The 19,343-nt window shown below is 33.9% G+C and overlaps 2 protein-coding genes and 1 long non-coding RNA gene across 28 annotated transcripts; 2 read left to right on the top strand and 1 right to left on the bottom strand.

The window, feature by feature from the left end:
- Positions 1-2,030: 2,030 nt before the first annotated feature.
- LOC111315360 (uncharacterized) lies at positions 2,031-8,453 on the top strand. The gene is made up of 3 exons (XR_002693288.2): positions 2,031-2,306; positions 2,416-2,531; positions 7,707-8,453. It is a non-coding gene; the product is annotated as an uncharacterized LOC111315360 (long non-coding RNA).
- On the bottom strand, positions 3,026-7,944 carry LOC111315359 (uncharacterized). The gene is made up of 5 exons (XM_022917025.2): positions 7,727-7,944; positions 6,796-6,857; positions 4,355-6,706; positions 4,143-4,251; positions 3,026-3,759 (listed from the first exon to the last, which is right to left on the bottom strand). Exons 1-5 carry the CDS (start codon positions 7,833-7,835, stop codon positions 3,134-3,136), a joined length of 3,258 nt encoding a protein of 1,085 aa, XP_022772760.2. The 5' UTR covers positions 7,836-7,944; the 3' UTR covers positions 3,026-3,133.
- A 2,445-nt stretch (positions 8,454-10,898) lies between the features above and the next one.
- LOC111315358 (uncharacterized) lies at positions 10,899-18,962 on the top strand. Of its 26 annotated transcripts, none has more exons than XM_089749149.1 (13): positions 10,899-11,044; positions 11,303-12,682; positions 12,775-12,892; positions 13,102-15,224; positions 15,425-15,595; positions 15,679-15,746; positions 16,502-16,545; positions 16,640-16,676; positions 17,009-17,107; positions 17,332-17,508; positions 17,646-17,744; positions 17,826-18,071; positions 18,298-18,962. In XM_089749149.1, the coding sequence occupies exons 9-13, from the start codon at positions 17,045-17,047 to the stop codon at positions 18,595-18,597; spliced, it is 885 nt and encodes a 294-aa protein (XP_089605275.1). In that variant the 5' UTR covers positions 10,899-11,044; positions 11,303-12,682; positions 12,775-12,892; positions 13,102-15,224; positions 15,425-15,595; positions 15,679-15,746; positions 16,502-16,545; positions 16,640-16,676; positions 17,009-17,044; the 3' UTR covers positions 18,598-18,962. The 26 variants fall into 26 exon arrangements, with proteins under 26 accessions (XP_089605275.1, XP_089605272.1, XP_089605271.1 ...); XM_089749146.1 differs by having other exon boundaries at positions 16,371-16,545; XM_089749145.1 differs by having other exon boundaries at positions 15,895-16,545.
- Positions 18,963-19,343: the final 381 nt, after the last annotated feature.

The raw sequence follows: 19,343 nt of genomic DNA, 5'->3' as shown, positions 1-19,343 counted from the left end.
ATTTGAAGTTTGTTTGATTGTGACTTTTCAGGGTTGAATTCCGTGGGCAACGATTTTCGATGGGCCCAAGAAGATGTTAGTGCTAAAACAACCGCGTGAGATATTGGACTCGTGCCAAAAGCCAAAAGCCCAAGCCCAAATCCAGTGTTTTTAGAAAAAAATAATTTTAAAAAATTTATAATAATAACCGCTGAACGACAACACGATGTTCGTGTGTAAAGTGTAATTTATAAAAATACAAATAGTTAAATTTGATTGTTTGGATTTTTTTTTTCTTTCCTTTATATTTTCTCATACACGCATAAAATAATTGACATCCCAAAAAATAAAAAACAACAATAATGTAAGATCATAGTCATTTCGTTTTTTCCAGTTTAAAAATTAATTTTTAAAATATTTAATCCTATCGTATTTTGTTTTACCGGTTGATTTGAAAGAGGATGACAAATTATAAAAGATTGGCAGCAATCTTTTAACTAATCAGTGCATCCTACCAATAGTATTATTGATTTGATGCTTTATACCACATAAAATATCTTATGGAAATCTTATTTTCATTTAACACCTCTTTGTTTTTTTTTTATTAAAATTAAAAAAAATTTATAATATTAAAATTTAAATTTAAATTTTAATAAATTTGATATTATTTTTAAATATTATTGTAAAATTCTACTCCCCTTAAATGTTAAAAAAATATATATATATTTAAAGAGCTCAAAGGTTCGTGATTTTGTGCTTCGAATTCAATTACAAAATTTTTATATAATAGTATTGTTCTTACATCAACATTATAAGATTTTTTATTTAAAAAATTTTTAAAAGTACTATACAAGTTTTTGAAGCATTTTTATTTACTTATCAATATAGCTTTATATAAAAAATATCGCTTAATGAATCTGACACACTATTTTTTTTTTTTATGCTAGCTTTATTGTTATTGGAAGCGGGTCTCTTTCTTTTTTTTTAGTTCTTTTATCGATTTTTTATATTTTATTCGCAATAAGATAAAAAAATTTACTCGACGGATTTTTTTTTTTTTTTACTTTTGTATTTGACCAATGTAACTCATCTCTATTTTTGAATTTTCTTTATTTTATTTGTATTTCTAATCTATATTATATATAAAAATTATCTCTTAAAGATGGTATAGTGACATGTGGCAAGTCTTGCCATATGTTATTTTTTAATTATTTTTATTTTTTTTTCAAGTATTTTTAATAGTTAATATGCTAACATTGAATGAACTTTTTATTTATCATGTGAAAAATTTTAAAACAAAAAAAATTATTTGCTTAATTATAATTATAATAAAAAATACAATAGAAGTTGATTATAAGGATGATAATGTGTTGTTGACAATTATAATATCCTCCAATACTTTTGTAAATAAAAAAACAAGCACATAGATAATAAATAATCCATAAAATTATATGTAACTTATAAAAAAAAAAACCTTCAAAATATTAAAACTAACTAACATATTAAATTTCAATCACTTATTAAGACAAAAAAATTGCAACTAAAAATAATCAATTGAAAAATAATCTACATGAAAATCAACTAAAGGATCTAAAAAAATTATAAAAATTCTTTAAAATTATTAGATCTAAAATTTAAATATTTTAAAAAAATGTTTGTTAAAAACTAAAAATATTATCTTTGAGATTTTTTAATAAATTAAAAAAAAATTTACAACAACCAATTAATACAAAACAATCATATAAAAAACTTTAGATATAAGATTTTCAAAAAAAATTTTAAATCTAAAAAAATAAAAAATAAAAAAAATAAAAAATAAAAATAAATTTGTATACAAATTAAAAATTCCCCAAAGCAAGGGTGTCATTATAGTTTTATATAAGAGAACCATTTTATTATTTTTTAATTAAGTTTAAAGATTATTGGCGTGCTTCATTGGGAAAAAAAAAAAAAGAAAAAAGAAAATATCGTCTTTTCATTTCATATTTAGGCCCCATTTAGAGGCCCAATTCTGAACCACATAGATCGCTTTTTAATTAGCTTTGACAACGGCCTAGCCCGAAAGAGGAACAATCCAGTTTTGGGCATTTTTTCCCGTCCCGAGAACACAAAAAAAAAAAAAAAGAATTTACCTTCTTTTTTCTCCGACTGATTTGGTTACGAATTTGGAACTGAAATTGGCATCGAATTTTTAGTTTCTTTTTCGCTATCCCTCAGCAAAGAACCGAAGCATTAATCAGTTATCGCAATTGGGAGTCGAACATTCGCTGATTCTTCGGAATATCAGTCTTCCATTTTCGTCATTCGAAACACTACATCAAGATCGGGTAAGCTTTACCAATCACCATTTTCTGTTTATGTGCTTCTTTCCTTTAATTTTATTATATGAACCTTTTTTCTTAAATGCACTCTTTTCACGATCTTAACGTTTTTTAGGCTAATAATGCGCATTTAGTAATAAATTTTGCCTTACAATATATGAAGAAGTAGATAAATCTATGGTTTCCTGGGAGAGAGCTGAAATAACGTGGAGACTGTATCTAATTTTTGAGGTATTATCCATTTTAATTCAAAAGTCTCGTTATTTTGTTTCACAAAAAGTGCCTTATAAGTATGATTTTAAATTTCTACATATGAATCATATCTTTATATTTTTTCAATAAGAGTCGTGAGATTTAGGGCATCACAATCTTTCTGCTAAAATTTGATGTCTTTTTAAGTCCAATATACACATAGAATCACGAACACACTTGATGTTAGGATTTTAAACAACCAGATCACATTAGATATTGAGATTTTAAAAGTGACTCCCATCATGTAGCACTTAATTTTCACAGGATTTAAGAGGTGGCTCTGATGTAGCAATTAGCTCCTGTTACTGGTGATTTTTGTGAGAGAAAACCATGACATTTTCAGATTAAAACAGATAATATTTTATAGGTTGAATGCAAGTTTCCATAAATAATCATTAATTATATTCAAACAATTAAAAATTTTGAAATTTGCAAATAAGAATCACAGTTTTTGGTACATTACAGGGGGAAATGCTATGGAAAAGTTTTCTCACTGATACAAACAGAAACATTAAATCCCTTCTGCTTGAATAGCTACGGTTTTTTTTTTTTTGTTGGGGGGGGGGGGTTGTGTTTTACAGTTAAACTGAAACACTTATGCCTATGAAAAGATCTCTGGTGATCTCATCTAGAAGCCCATTAAGCACATACCTCTCCACATCCCTTATAACATCATCTTTCTCAAGCAATGCAAACGCCATGCGGTTCCAACCCAAGTCCCACATGCAATTCACATCTGGTTCCTTGTTGTTGACATCGGCCTCAAGCATTTTTGGTAGGTAGTCTTCTAAGGGAGAATCTTCTCTCCCGTCCCTTCCGCATTGCTTCAACTTATCAAAGTCTTTACACATTTGCTTGACCAAGTCGTCCAAGGATTTTGCTTTGTTTGAAGTGATGGGTACTTTCAGAAATGGGTGAACACTTAGCTCCTGCCTTCTTCCTTTCCTTTTCATTACTTCGTAGCCACAGTCCAGAACGAGCTTGCTCTCTTGATCATGATAGTAGTGACCATTTGCACGAAGAATGCTGATAGGAATGTTGAGTTTGAAAAGCGCCTCTGCCGTGTTCATAAATACTTGGCTTTTCATAAGTATCTGCTTGAGGTGATTTTCACTCTCCGTCAGTAGCTCTGGCATCTCTAATGTGTAAGTTCTTTGATTCTGCGGCTGTGGGGTATCAGAGATTTCCATGCTCTCTCCATGAGTTCCTAAAAAACAATGAACTTTAGCAGACAAGTTTCTTCTGCTTCATTTTTTCCAAACCACCTACTCCGCCAGAAATATAAAACGAAAACACCCGATGCTGCCATTACTATGGCCTTAATTGTTAGGAAGATTAGGAGAAAATTAAGGGGGGTATAATACATATGTAGTCAACTTTTTATGGTTCAGTCTCCATGTATTAAAAGTGGGGCACATTATGCATGTTTATTTGTGTGCATAAGCACCAATTTCAAAATGGTAGAAGTTTGCGTAAGCTCATCTTTCTATACCCTTAGTTAAATGAAAAAGCATTTCATAATTTGTAAGGGGAAAATGTCAACTTTTGAAAATATGGGAGAAAACTTTGGAAATGCAAAATTGTACTTACCATGTAGTGGATCAGATACACTGTTCTTAAACTTGCTTTCTTTGGCTCTGCCAAAATCAGTTTCTTGATCTTGCTGTTCTTTTGTAACCGTTGGCACTGTATTTTGACCCTGCATAAGATCAGAACAGTTATTTGGCCTCCACTCAGAAGTGTGAAAGTGGCTTCATTTGTCTAATATAATTGGTTAATGATTGTAGTAATGGTGATCTTACAGTATCTTTTGGAACTAAAGCTTGTGGTTCATTTAGGCTTTCGCATTCATCCTCTAGAGGACTGCACAAAACTGAATTTTGCTGTGCTGCTTTCTGCATCACTTGTGCTACACTTGATGATTGTAGGCTTGCTAAGGACTTGTTGGATCTAATTATCTGTGCTTCTACTTCTTTAAACCTGCTGGCTTTCATTTGATCAGCTTCTCTTGAAATAGCAAGTTTCTCCTGCCTTGTCAGTTTCCTCTCTTGCAAAATGGAACTCTGATGCTTCGGCGTCCTTGGCAAATTATAAACACTTGCACCTTTTTTAGTCATTACTTCGTTGATTTGAGGGACCTCAAGTTTATGCTCTTTTGTGCTTCTCTTCTTCATTGTCGTTTGAACTTGGACAGGTTTCTCATCCACGGCAAACAGGATGAGAGCTTTTGCTGATTCAGATTCTAGATCTCCTTGAGAGTAACTGGAGTTTCTGTTTAATGAATCTTTAATTTTGAAATTTAAGTTTGTTGAACTCCTATCTCCAGCTGGATTTTCATGGTGTCTACCATCTTGGAATCCATTGAATTGTACTGCATCAATATGTTCGGTGGAGCCTTTCCTACTAGTTGCTGCTTGGTTCATTTGTGGCTTCTTTTGCAAATTGGTTGCACCAGACATTGGTTTGGAGAAATTACTGGATATTGGTTCATTTCCCTTTTGTTTATTCCCCTGCAATTTCTGTTTAGTACTTTGTTGTTGCCTCTCTTCTGATACTCGCTTTTTCTCTTGGTGCTCAGATTTTTGGAGCATGTGCACCTGTTGAAATCCATGATTAATTTTCAGCTTTTGTTGATCACCTAGCAGAAGCTTGTTTGCATGTCTGTTTTCCCCATGAAGCATGCTTTCACTGTACTCTGTTTTTTCTTGCAATGTAACTGCAGCTTCTGATCTTTTATGCATATATGGTATCATCTGCTGCATTTCATCCTTGAAAACTGGTTCCTTGATTTCACTACTTTCAGCGCTCTTCTGTTCCCTGTGCTTTACACGATCCTGTTTTCTCCCCTTGTCCTGAATTTCTTTTTTACTTCCAAAGTTATGATTCAATTGGATGATGCCACTTTGTTGTTCGTCTATCTTGATTGAAGCCTTTCTCGAGCTTATCACTGGTTTTATGTCTTCCAAGTCCTTTTGAGGTGGCAATTTGTTATAAACAGCAACCCTTGTGCTACCATTTCTAGTTGTCAAAGTTTTTCCTGCTTGTGATGTAATTGTATCCTGAATCAATGGAATTTTGCTGGCTAGTGTTGCCTCCTGTTTTACTGGTGGGAGAACCAGGGTTGCAGAATCTTTTGTCCTTTGTTCAGCCTTCTTGGTACTTTCCTGTGTAGGTTTCTTTCTAATCATCTCTTCTACTTTTAGCTTTCCAGCCTGTGTCTTTACAGTGATCTTTGAATCTACATTTCCTGGAAGTATATCAATTCCCATCAGTTTCGCAATTACATTTGGAATTCTCGACTTTTCTTGTTTGGACTGCAAAGAACTTGAGCGATTTTGTTCTGAGAATGCAGTGAGAGTTTTAATTTCTGGACCATAGCTAACTGATCGTTTGTGAGAATGTGATTTTGAGTCAGCTAGAACTTTTTTCTCATGCTTGGAATTAGTAACCTCTGAAGAGTAGGTAAGAGCTGCCAGCCTCAGCTTGAGATCAGTCCTTGCAACTTCCTGAATGTCATTATAATTTCTTGAGGGTCTGTCAAAAGAAAATCTTGGCCTAACCAATTGCTTCTGATCAGCCATTTTGACAGGGTTCTCGTCATCATCTTCATCCTCCTCCAGCAATGTTATCCGACTTTTTCTCTGTGGTGTTATCAAGTACTCTGAAGTTTGCTGCAGGTTGACTAGCATCCCTAGAGACTCCTCCAAATCCATCGCTCCTTTCAGTAGTTCCCGTCCAATTTCTATCGAGTATCTGTCAAAGTTGAGGCCACTAGAGCAAGCTCTGAGGATCTGATTTAACTTTTGTGCACACCTTGATATTTCTTCGATATGGACAAGAGAGAGAGCAGGGAGTTGGCTCCTTGAAGGTTGATGCCCACTTACTACACTGTTTCTTCTTTCCATCTTCCCATAGTCCATCTGTCTACTACCAATGTTATGCAGAAAACTGAACATTGAACTATTGCCTGAAGAATCTGTTCTTAGCTTTCCTCCATTTTCAAGTGCAAAAGCCAGGGCCATTGACAGATCTCCTATTTGTTCTGACTTCCGGCCTCTCCCAAAAGGAACAATCTGATTCGATACCTGTCCAGTGGTGACTGATTTCCTGCCTCCACTAGGCCTGTTTTGGGTGCTTCCAGCTCTAGAACCAGTCTGCAGGAAGCCAAAACTAAATGAAATTGTAATATCTAATCAATCTGTTGTATGAACTGATTACTTCTACTTGAGCTTTGGAAACTTACAGTTTTGAGCGTCTTTGGTTCCCTGGATGATTTATACGTTGTCTTAGTGTAAGCATGTGCATCTGCTCAAACACGCAACAAAAGGAACAAGAGCAAATTATTCATTTGAGCATGCTGACCGCTTTTGCTAGCTAGCTAAAGCTCTATTGTCATGAGCCTAGCCTGACACAAGGTTCAATCACTTAACCCTACCAAACTCATGAAAGTCCTTCCAAGTAAGCATATTTAAAAGAAAATCTGTGTTTTACCTTCAGATATCATCTTTCTATGTCTTACCTCCCCTGCTTCTTTATTTAATTAAACATAAACTAATCCACAAATTCATTCCTTTCTGTTCTTATATGAATTAAATGGTTCTGTCATCTCTTAAGTTTTACTTACATGCGATGTTTCCAAAACATAGTTGGAGATGATTAATCTCGAGGAGGGTAGCAGAGTGGAGCAGTTATGCTTTATAATCTATACCAGACAAATCTAGATTGCTTTAAAAGAAAAGTTCAAACAATTCAATTCTACACTCTTAGCTTCTTCCATCAATGTCTCCAGAGAGCAAAGAATTATTGCTTAGTCACGCGGCTGGTTTTGTCAGGTAAGAGAATTTAATTAATAATTGCTTTCAAACATGGACAAAAGCAGGGGAAAAATCTATCTCCAGGCGACACATTTCAATAATTGAATGCATGTGCATGATTTGTGAGTTGTGTATTTGTCTGAGTGTTTTTCATTAGCATTAATTAGCTTTGAAATGTGCATTAGTAAGTGATGTCTCCTGCTTTTCTAATGTCTTGAAGACATTGAACAAGAATCACAATCCACAAAAATTCTTATTACAGGGTTTTAACTGATATGTTGAAGGATGTTGTAAACTTGTAATTCTTTGATGCAATCTCCACCATGCGTGTTTATTGCAGAGATTTCAGGAAATGCTCACCTGCAACCATTGAATTTGCACCCTTTGAGTTCTGAGAGGCAGCCATCCGTTCCTTCCGCAACCGGAGGTCATCCAACAGCTTCTGTGCAAAATCTGATCTCTTGGCCATATTGGTACTCTCAATTCGAACAAGGTACCTTCAACTCTCTTTGAGCCAGAACAAACATAGAATTTCTTTACATTGCGTTTTTCCCTTTACATGTTCACAGATTAGAGGTGGGAACAAGAATGTTTTTGTTTCTTTTTCTAGTTGAGGTGGTTCTTTCAAAGTTGGGTGCGTTGGGAAGTCCAGTCTCGTAGCAGTAAAATGGAGTTCGAAAATTTATCTTAGATAGGTTGACGTGAACGTTAGCTCTCTTTCTCTATCTGGAGGGTCTCTGTAACATCACGAGTATCCCCGACTTTGATTCTAATCCAAGCAATGGCAGAAAGTTTCATTCAAAGGGCTTCCATGCCAAGCCTTCTCTACCAGCATCTTTCCTCTTTATTTTTCTCACTCGCTCTTCGTTCCCTTAAGTCACCTTAACCTTTGCATCAAACTGATGGTCAATAGGCAGTATTTTGCCCATAGGCACGTCATTAGGGAGGGCATATCCCAGCGCCCAGAAACTCATTTGGCGGAGTAACTAGAGATAGACAACCGGTCAGGTCAAGATGTATTTTTTTCGTCTGGAATCTGAACTAATTTTTTATATTAAATATATAAATTTAATTTGATTCGATTTAATTTTATATGTATAAAATCATAATTGTTTCGATTTAATTTGAGATTAATAAAATATTATTTTTAAATATAAATATAAAATTAAATAAATATAAAAAATATAAAATTAAATAAACAGTAAAAAAACATTTTTTATATGTATACTGGATTAAGACTGGGTGAATTAATCTAAAATTCTATCCCAAATGTTTTAATAAAAAAAATGCGGACTATAAGATAAGGAGTAACTTGGAATTTTAAAGGAAAAGCTACCTTCCCATACTTTCACCATCTTTAACGTTTCTTTGGTTTGAAAATTCATTGAAGCAGTCGGTTTGATTAATATTTTATGGTTGAAAATAAGAGAATAAAATTAAAGAAAGATGAGGGTGGCAGGCTTTTGAAAAGGCGATCTGAGAAGGGAGAGTTTGGTGGGAGATGGGACCATTCTTTTAGAGGCTTTTAACTAACCCTACCATTACCAATGAAGCAAAAATTGGGTGGAGGGGTGTCAAGTAGCTAATCTTAATGATGAAATAAAACAGGAGATATACAAATTTGCAAGACAAAACACCATTTTAGTTAAATAAAGGTCTTTCCCAGGCTGCAAAAATGCGTATGTGATTGGGGTTTCTAAACACATTAAATTTTATGATGTGCCGTGGAAGTAACTTATATTCTTTTTTATAAAGTAGTATGTCTTGTTTAAATTGCTTCCCGTTTAAAATCTTATTTTTTTTTAAATAAAAGCTGTCAGTTGTATAAAATTACGATGAATTGGATTGATTGTCATTATTTTTAATGTATATTGGATCTATTTTTATAGGCCTCTAAGGGATCATAATTTACTCAATGCTAAGCAAAATTTATAAGATTTTCATTATTTTTATCAGATTTTGCTATCAATTATTTTTCAATACATTTTTAATTATCATTTATAAATATAATTTTATAATTTAGAAATGAATCTTATATAAGTAAATAATGATAACAAGTATATTTGATAATTTATATATTTAGTTTATGTTAAATACATATAAAATAAAAAAAATTATCTTATAACTTGTATTAATATGTCAAATGTAAAAAATATTTTTTATTTTTACTAAATTCATTTATGATATTTATTAAAATTTTAAATTGTCACCTCAATTTTTTTATTTTGTTATTTAATTAAAACTTGCTTTTAAAATAATTTTTCCTCTATATTTTGATTTAGTGGTTAAGGAAGTTTTACGAAAACATAGAGATTTCGATTTTGAGCTAATATTTCTTCTCCTTTCGATTATGCCCTCCCTTGAATACAAAAAAAATTATAATAGTTTATGTTTTGTTTTTTAAGATGAAAAAGAATAAGTGGATAGGATGAAAAATTTTTTATTTCATTTTTTTGGTCAGTAAAAATCTTTTTAACTTAACGATTGAGATTCATAACCAATGTTATTTTGTACCGCAATCGTTCATTCCTTTTTTTTTTCTCCTTTTTCCTTTCGTATCAAACCGAGTTTTCTCTTTACCTTCAAAAAGCAAAAGCTAGCCATCGGATGGTGGGCTAGATAAAGCGATCCTTATAATTGGGCCACCAACAACCGTCAAAACCTAATATAGTTCAGCCCAATTAAATAAAAAACCCAAACCCATCGGATGTTTATTTGGTCGATTGAATTAATTAAATTAAATTATTTTATTTTTATTAACTGAATCAAAATTATTAATTTCAAAAGTTAATTCAATTGATTAGATTAATTTTTTACTTAATTAAATATTAAACATATTTATGTTAAATTATATTTTAAATTTTAAATTTTTTATAATTTAAACAAATTAAATAAGTTATCTAATAAAATATTAAAATAATAAAATATTATGTTAAAAATTTTAACAACTTATAAAATAAAATGATTCATTTTATATAGTTTTTATTTTATATTTGAATTTTGTTATAATTCGATCAAAATTTTGATTAATTTAAATTTTGAATTGAATTAATTAAAAATTAAAATTTTTAAAAATTATTTTTATTAACTGATTAAAATTTATTTAATAAATAATTTATTTGATCGATTAATTTAATTAAAATAGAATTATGAACAATTTTATCTATAAGTGCATGGTAGGCCTAATATTATATTTCCACAGTCTATGTTTCTTTTTCCATTGGGCCTCATTCTAAACAACTAATCCCCGGCCTACTAGCCCAAATAAGGTTGTTCCCTTGACGAAAACACGTGGCATGGAAAAGTCTCCATCAAGGCCCAGCATCCAGAACCCTCTCCGCTAACTAGAGCCATTCATGCCTGGCTTGCCTTACTCCACGGACAACCAAAATCTTTAGGGAAAAATATCGCGTATATCCAACCCTTGATCTCATCAACTATAAAACAATCAAAGCCGTTGGATATTCCTCATCCGTCCCAAAAAAAATTGTGATCTCTATTTATAGCTCTTGTGGCTCGCGACGTCCTTCTCGAGGTCTCTTTCTACCGTCGGTTGCTTCTTTCAATTTGGTTGAAATCTTCTGATCGTTTGACGAGCTTCGTTTCAATCATGGCATCGTCACTTGCTCGTCGCTTACACGATTATAAGAATCGATTTCTTCTCAGAGATTTACTGAGGTAAGTCAATGATTTTCTGTTATTAATTGCTAAGTCGGTTGTTCGATTCATAGATATTCTAAGTTCGAATTTTGCTCTTATCTTCTTTTCGAAGGCTGCTTTTGTTGATTTAGCTGAGTTCAAGTCAATTCCTCTCTGAAAAGGCTAATTCGTCATGTTTGGAAATCTGTCTGAGCTATTAAGCTTGAATCCTTATATTCTTTGTCTATGTGCTGCTTCCCTAATTGCTTATTCTGGTTCGTTCCTTTGGCATTTTAGATCTGGAAATATCGTTCAGATCGGTTTTGAAGAATCCGGAATTGTGGTACTGATTTAAGGATCCAATTTTGTTAACTGTCGCATGCAGCTATCTGTTTGATACTGCTTTGTTGTTCAATGACGATTGTGACGGTGGATAGGTTGGTATTTCCGAGCAAGAACAACCTGCGAAAGGGTTTGCTGGATATTTTGTGAGCTTTTTATTTATCTAGTGATTTAACTTTGTTCTGTTATATGGATCTCTTTATTGTAGAGGATGAGATAGTCATTGTTCTGTCTATCGATATCCTTATTGTAGTCTGATGAGCTAGACATTGTTGTGAGTTGAAAGAATTGATGGTGAGGAAAAATTGTGTGCTGAGAAGACATAAGATAGGTGAACAATTTGTTGAGGGAAAAGAAATAGAGTGATTATTTTTGGTGTTATCTGACCTTTGCCATGACAGGTGCGCTTGCATGGCAGGTCAAAAACCCTAATAAAATTTTAATTTTCTTGGTTTTTTAGGGGGAGATGGCATGGGAGATATATATTTTATTTTTTCCCGGCTCTCCACCCTGTGTCTTGGCTTCATTGATTTTCCTCTTACTTTTCTCCCGCATCCCCGATTGCTTGTTTGTGATTCATTTCATTATGCCAATCATGCATTACCACTCCCAATCATAGCAAATTAGATATCAACACAATTCCAGTCATATGGTCTTCATTGACCGCAATTGCAACTAATAAGGTATATCCCTTCATTGCAATTTCAACTTAAATTGCAATTAATAAGGTATATTCCTTCATTACAATTTCAACTTAAAAAGGTTCCCTTTTTGACTTGTAGGTTAGTCAACTCTGTTATACCAACATTATCCCTTACTTCCTGTGCCTGGTTTTGATTTGATACACCATTTTTTGAAAGCTATGTTATATGTCCATATAACAATTGAGTTTAATCTAAGTTTATCTTGAGCACACATTAATCTCAGTTATTGTAAAAGGTTGTCATACACTTTACGTGCTCTTATTTTTATGTTTAATAAAGCCCCCTGAAATCAATATAGATGCTACTCAGCCTGTGGTTGCTCCCATTTGATTCAGCATGAGCCTAACTGAATGATGTTGGTTGTAACCCATGGATCTTATTCTTCTGTCTTAGAGTTTGTTCTAATTTGTTTCAAGAGAAGTGGTGATTGGTGTCTTGTAATTTGTAAGGAGGGCTTTGTTCTTGTTTGTTGTAGCATTGCTATGAATATGTACTATTGATACGAGTGTTGGCGTCCTTTACATTTGAGGCTGATGTCTAGATTTTATGGATGGTAACTGTGTATTGGTGAAGCAGCTTAGAGTTGTTTTTGGAGTCTCCTTCTTTCTAATACAGCAATGCCCTGTGGAAGGTGAGCAAGTTTTTGGATTTTTAGTGCATGTACATTAGTTAGTCTTTTCTCTTTGATGGCATGCGCATTAACTCGTTAAATTTGCCTTGCAGGACTATATGCTGGACTCTTTTGGAATTCCCTCGTTTAGAAAGCTTTAATAGGTCATTGATCATCCTATGCAGGAACATTTGCTTGTAAATAAATATTGGTCCAAATGCATTCACCACGGTGACTGTCTTTTCTTTATCAGTCTACAACTCTACATGCATAGAAAACACTAAACCATTAGGCATGAATGAAAATAAATAAACAAAAAAAAAAGGTTCTGTTGATAGTTTTTATTTTTCTTTGAAACTTCACATACCTGATTGCTAAATATTAAGTCTGTTTCTGCCTATGTTTCAGTTAAAATGCTACATTTTGCCTAATCATGGCAGGGACTTGTCAAGACATAACAGACAATTTAATTTCACGATTACTGCAAAAGGAATCACTTCTGTCCTTGTGTTACTCTGATTATATAACCAAAGATCATTCTAGACATCACTGCGATCAGGCATGACAAGTGACAAGTTTTAGATGATTTGCAAACCTTCTGAGCATTATTTGATGCTTTGATTCTGTTTCCTTTAATGTAGATCTATAGTTGTTTTTGTTTTAAAGTTCTTAGCGCCTGTACCACGAGTGTTATTCTCTTAGTTTAGTAGTTCTTTGGATTGTTCCCTCCATTCCTGTCTATCCTCTTTGCTGCCTCCGGTTTTAACTTTATGATACCCTGCCTCATTTGTTCTTTCATTCTGGTTTATATTGGGTTTTTATTTTTTTTTTAATTTTTAATTTATTTTATTTAATGGTATCTTGATTATACTAGATTTCAAGTTTTCAATCATCAATATATATAAGCGGTTTCCTTGAACCTATTGGTATTTTCGTTGGGTGATAAGAGTAAAAACAGAGTAATAAGAAAGGATCAAATGATTGTAGAACGTTGAAGTTTCAGAGGTAGGCAGGTACTGTTTGTGAGATGTCGGCTAATCCCATGGAAACTACTCCTTTTATATTCCTAAAATAATTTGGTTTTAGCCCGTTTATGGAGCATTAAGAAGTCAAAAAGATGTTCATTTTCTCTTGTTAAAAAAAAGGTTTGGTGGAGGCTGGGTTTGGGAGGTTCAAAGGCTTGGTGTAGGCTTAGGCCCAATTTTCTGGCCTTATAACTATTCCGAATGTTTTCGACTCAAAAACTTTTGGGCGACACCTGATGCTGGATGTTGGAATTAGAGCCTGTATCTGTCAACCTGATATGGATCCATAAGCTCAAAATTGGAAGAGCGCTCAAACATTGAGGTTTGGGAGGCTGGTGGTTCGAATCCACCTGGATCCCCGCTGGTTTTAATTCTCATTATAGTTAATTATATTTCTAGTATACGTATGCATTCTTTCTGTCAATGCCGTCAAACCTTTTGAAAGCAAATGTTAATAGCTGGCTGACTGCATATGGGGTATGGATCTTAGTAGTAAGTCTTGTTGCTCTACTGCTCAATCCTGTTATTGATCGATCAGGAGGATATGTGAATTGTGATGCCTACTGGGCACCAGCGATGTACAGCAAGTTGGCTGCATTATTACTTTGGTGTGGCTTTTACGAGGCTGATCACTCACGTTGATTTGGGTGTTACATATTCGCAGCAGATTCCATTGGTAATATGCGCTATGGATTGGCTACTTTGTTAAATAAATATGTGTTTCCAACGCATTTTATAGTACGCCTTGCGCTTCCTTTCAATGGAATCTGATACCTTTACCACATCATCAAAACATTCTTATTCTATCTAAATTCAAATTTTATAAGATTTTTATTTTCATGTGGTTGGTAATTCTAGGCTTTTCCGCATCTTTCATCGTGTCCACCTTGTCCTAAACTCTAGAGTGGATGGCGCTAGACCACTATCGGCCCCCAGCCTTCGTTATCATTTGACGCCGGGTGTTTTTTTATGTTGATCTGTTTTATTATCTATTAGAGTATGTTATCTTCAATTCCAGGGGGGTTTTAGAACTTCTATGAACTAAATTCCATTGAACTTATCATTTGAACTCGACAGAAATTAACGATCGCTAAACGACATTGAGAACTTTGGTGCTTCCAGAATGGCATGGAAATCAACGCGGAAGGACAGGAAAATAAAGAAAAAATAAGTGAAGCATGCACGGAATAATTGACTTGAAAGAATTGTCGCATGCCACATGTTTTTGGGGATTTTGCCAATGCGCTCAGCAGTTGCCAACACTCACATTCTTTTGGGAAAACACGCGAGTCACAAGACTATTTTTTTGACTAAATATTTTAATTTTTAATTGATTTTTGACTGCATTAAAAATATAACCACATCTAGACTTGTCCGCATATCAAATAAAAAAATCAATGTTTATTTGAATTGAAACAAAGCTATTCTATTTTATTTAACCAAAAAGATTTTATTCTGATATTATTCTCAAAAATTGTTACTACTAACTGATACTTTATTTTCAATTTTGTTGTTGCAGTTGTCTTAAACTTAACAAGGTAAGTTCTGGATTCTATCTTCCGTCTGTCCCTGTTTATTCCATTGAAAGACAGCAAATCCTTCAAGATTTTACTATTGAATGCACGTCTAACGAAACTGGAAAGAAGCAACAAAGTATAGAACCCAGATTTTCTTGTGAAAAACTATAGTGTTCTGTCTGTCTGAACCTGAAATGAGAGTTTCTTTGCTATCAAATTAGGTCTGCAATTTCTCACAAAACGACAACAGCATCTGGTTATAGCATTACCACTGTCCCAAAAAAAACCAGAACCCAGACTGACCAAACCACAAAAAATGTACAACGTCTGCTACACTTCAAAAATATCTGGACCTAACCACTAAGGCATACCAACTCACTATTAGCCAAAAGGTAACTAACCAAAATCAAGTTATTTAAACTCTTTCCCCTTTCACATTCGATTTTTCTTTGGTCTGACTGGTCGTGTTTCGCAGTTTCATGATCAAGATCATCCCTTTTCCTTTTCTTTGCCTCTTTCGTTTCAGGTAAAGGACTGAAGGAGGTACGTCTTTTTTTTTTTATTTCAGATGTCAAACCCTGGAAAAATCTCTGCAAGACTGCAACTTAGTTTTTTTTTTTTTTTTTTTTTTTCCACTTATTTGACTACCCTTTTATTTGTATTGATTCGTCTATCTCTCATTCTTACACAGAATGGATTTTTGCCGAAATTTTGACAACCTAATTGTAGTGATTTTCAAGAATGCAGAAGCTTTTCTGGTCTTTCAAGGGTTATCCGAGTTAAATTAGGCACATTTTTATTTGGGAAAAAAATAAAAGCTTTTATAGTGTAAATGGAACAGGCACTCGGCTTGGTCAAACTAGTGGTACAACGGAGTGAGGGCCAGGGGCAGGCAGCCCAAGTGTTTACTTTTACGCACTAGCCGGTGTAAAAGTCATGTTTTTTTTTCTCCCTCATTAATGCGTAGTTGGATAAAGAATCTTATACTTTTTTATTTTGTTTTTCCATTTATATTAAAAGACTGTTGGTATTTTATGAGATCAGAATTCATCGGATGCTTCTCTATTTTTTCTGCTCTTAGTGGTTGGAAAGTTTTAGCAGTTGTTGAATCATGCTTCTTCCGTTTATTTAACTTGTAAATTGTGTGACCAACTTTTGCCGTTACAGCTTTTGTATGTGAATGTAACTATTGAGGAATTGACGCCATAGTAAACGACTATGATGGCAATTTGATGGTGATTTTGATGAATATAATGCTAATCTGATTAAATGAAATGCAATCATTTGGCGCTTCTTAGGTCTGATTCTGGCTTATGTCCCAGGACTCATCTGTGTTCCTACGGTATGTTATCTTGCAGTACTATCTTTTTTTACCCCTTATCTCGATTGAATGACATAGCTGCAGCAGTAATTCACTGCTGATTCTTATGATGCAGCTGTGTTAGCAACTTGACTTGAAGATTTTTGCCTTTGGTAATTAAGTTTTGCTTATATTTGATTGTGTTTGTACATTGCACTGAAGTTCTAGATTTAATTCATATTTCATGTGCTATTTTGGTCCTTTATTGGACGTGATTTGATGTCCGCTTGTTTCTTGTGTTTCTTCATAGACTCTAATTGTCTGGTTATTGTTGTGATGAGGAGAAACAGGAAGCATATTTTCTATGCAATTTCTTTGACGGTTAGGGTGTACAGGGCCTAGTTTCCCATTCTCGCATCAATGTTTAGTCTAAAAGCATATTACTAGCTATTTCAGTGGATTAATTCTGAATAATGAATCCCAAGTGTTATGCAATGTTATGCAGGTTGCACTAGGTTGCCAGATTCTAGTATTGGTCATAATGTTTAGTAGATGGAGCAATTCTCATAACCAAGAGAATGATTCATTGCAGCATGAATCCAAGGTAATAAAATTGGAGCAGTTAGTGAATTTATTTAACTATGGCAAAACTTTTGTGTTGTCTACTGAAATCTCCCTTTGCTTCTTATCATGTGAAATCTTGTAGCAGTAAGTATTACCAATATGATTCATCTACCTACTAATAATATCTTTGAAAATTAATTTTATTGTCTTTAGATTGTGGTTACTAGTCGGTTAATATTTGCTTTATGCGCAAAATACAAGCAGGTCAAGGAGCTTAGGGCTGCACTTGGACCACTATCTGGGTGCAGTTTGAAATATTGTACTGATGCTTGCTTGAGGAGATACTTGGAGGCACGAAACTGGAATGTTGACAAATCAAAGAAAATGCTGGAGGAGACACTGAAATGGAGATCAACCTATAAGCCTGAGGAAATATGCTGGGTAACATATTTTCTTCTTTTTAATGTTCACAAAGAGGGTTAATATGTTGGTTAGCTGATATAATAGTAACAAGTAGCTCCTCAATGAGGTTGTTGAGAATAATTTCTTCCTAACCACATTAGACATTTTGTTTTCAGCATGAAGTCACTGTAGAAGGTGAGACTGGAAAAGTCTATAGAGCAAATTTTCATGACCGACATGGTAGGACTGTTCTTATACTGCGACCAGGAAGGCAGGTAATATGCTTAATTAAATCAAAACCAAAATCCTTGAGTTATTGGAAGTTCTGGAAACTAACATGGCCAAAAATGTTGCAGAACACGACATCATTGGACAATCAGCTCCGCCATTTGGTATATCTGATAGAGAATGCTATCTTGAACCTTCCAGAGGGTCAAGAACAGATGGCTTGGTTGATAGACTTCACTGGGTGGACATTGAGCACAAGTGTGCCCATCAAGTCTGCTCACGACACTATTAGTATATTACAAAACCACTACCCAGAGAGGCTGGCTATAGCATTTCTCTATAATCCCCCACGAATTTTTGAAGCATTTTGGAAGGTTTGAATTCTATCTGCTTAACCACATTCTGATTCTTAAAATGAGTGCTGAATGTCTCTAGACTTGTGCTAAGGCATAATTGTGTTTAATAATTAACAATGTGAAGAACAAGTTTTCCGAAGCTAAATGACGTAACATTGGTGCATTAAGCGTTGTAAGTTAACTGCTGCTCATGTTGATTTGATGTATTAAACTTAATCAAGTTGCTTTTCTTTCATTTCTGCAGATTGTTAAGTATTTTCTGGATGCTAAAACCTTCCAAAAGGTGAAGTTTGTGTACCCTAAGAATAAAGACAGTGTGGAGCTCATGAGATCATATTTTGATGAGGAAAATCTACCAACCGAATTTGGAGGAAAGGCCATGTTGGAGTACAACCATGAAGAATTCTCCAAACAAATGATCCAGGATGATATCAAATCTGCCAATTTGTGGGGATTTGATGATAAACTCCAATCTGTTGGCAATGGACACTCTGGACCCGAGATTGCTACAGAGCCTGTCTGCCTTGCACCACTTGCCAGTTGATCTACCTGCCCTCGGCTTATTATGTAACAAATTGTTATATGTAACTGAATCTGAGCTGGACACATTGAGCAATGACATGACCTTGTCTAACAGGGGCTGAAAGTGATGCATCGGGTAGGAAAAACATTCAGCTTGTTGCTACTCGAAGGAAATTATTTTCTGTCATTCCCCTGAAGATGTACACCTTGTCACCGGCTTACCCTTCTATATCTAGTAGAGAGAAAATAAGTCAAAAGTATCATTTTCTGATGAGAAATCAACTTGAAATTCCTATTTGCTGATAAACCGTGTCATGGTTTAAGCGGTTGACTTTCTCGGGCTTTGTTTATTAGCTGAATCAAATCCAATATAAAGTCTTCTTTGCATTTATTTAAACAATGTGCACCCGTTTGGAACCCCTTGTTATTGTTAACTGAAAAATTGGAACACTAGGGACTCGGATAAGACAATGATAATACAACTAGAGAAACAAATGGTCACCTTCTCTTTTCTTTGTTGTTCACATTTATTTTAACACAATAGTTGATCAATTTGGGATTGTACGATTATATTCATGATCACATTTAGGCTTTGGTGCACCACAAAAAGTGGCCAAAAAGAAATATCATAGCCACCTTGTAATAAAAGCCGTCTATGTTATGGAATTATGTAAACTTGCTTTTCAATCTTCCTATCCAATTTATGTTTTCTCAATTTTGTTTTTGATTGATTTAGAAAATTGATGATAATTGAAAAATTGCATAATA

The sequence above is a fragment of the Durio zibethinus genome, chromosome 20 (assembly GCF_047325235.1).
Source record: "Durio zibethinus cultivar Kanyao isolate XHJ-2024 chromosome 20, ASM4732523v1, whole genome shotgun sequence".
NCBI lineage: Eukaryota > Viridiplantae > Streptophyta > Magnoliopsida > Malvales > Malvaceae > Durio > Durio zibethinus.
This window is presented reverse-complemented; position numbering and strand designations above follow the sequence as displayed.

What these genes read in the sequence shown, in the direction of transcription:
- LOC111315358 (XM_089749144.1), top strand. Translation starts at nt 17,003, where the DNA reads ATGCAGGTTGCACTAGGTTGCCAGATTCTAGTATTGGTCATAATGTTT. An exon ending in AGCCTGAGGAAATATGCTGG is followed by an intron (nt 17,509 to 17,645) that starts GTAACATATTTT and finishes TTTTGTTTTCAG; the next exon opens with CATGAAGTCACTGTAGAAGG. An exon ending in TTTTTGAAGCATTTTGGAAG is followed by an intron (nt 18,072 to 18,297) that starts GTTTGAATTCTA and finishes TCATTTCTGCAG; the next exon opens with ATTGTTAAGTATTTTCTGGA.
- LOC111315359 (XM_022917025.2), bottom strand. Translation starts at nt 7,835, where the DNA reads ATGGCCAAGAGATCAGATTTTGCACAGAAGCTGTTGGATGACCTCCGG. An exon ending in TGCAAATTCAATGGTTGCAG is followed by an intron (nt 6,858 to 7,726) that starts GTGAGCATTTCC and finishes GTGTTTGAGCAG; the next exon opens with ATGCACATGCTTACACTAAG. An exon ending in TGTATCTGATCCACTACATG is followed by an intron (nt 3,760 to 4,142) that starts GTAAGTACAATT and finishes ATTGTTTTTTAG; the next exon opens with GAACTCATGGAGAGAGCATG.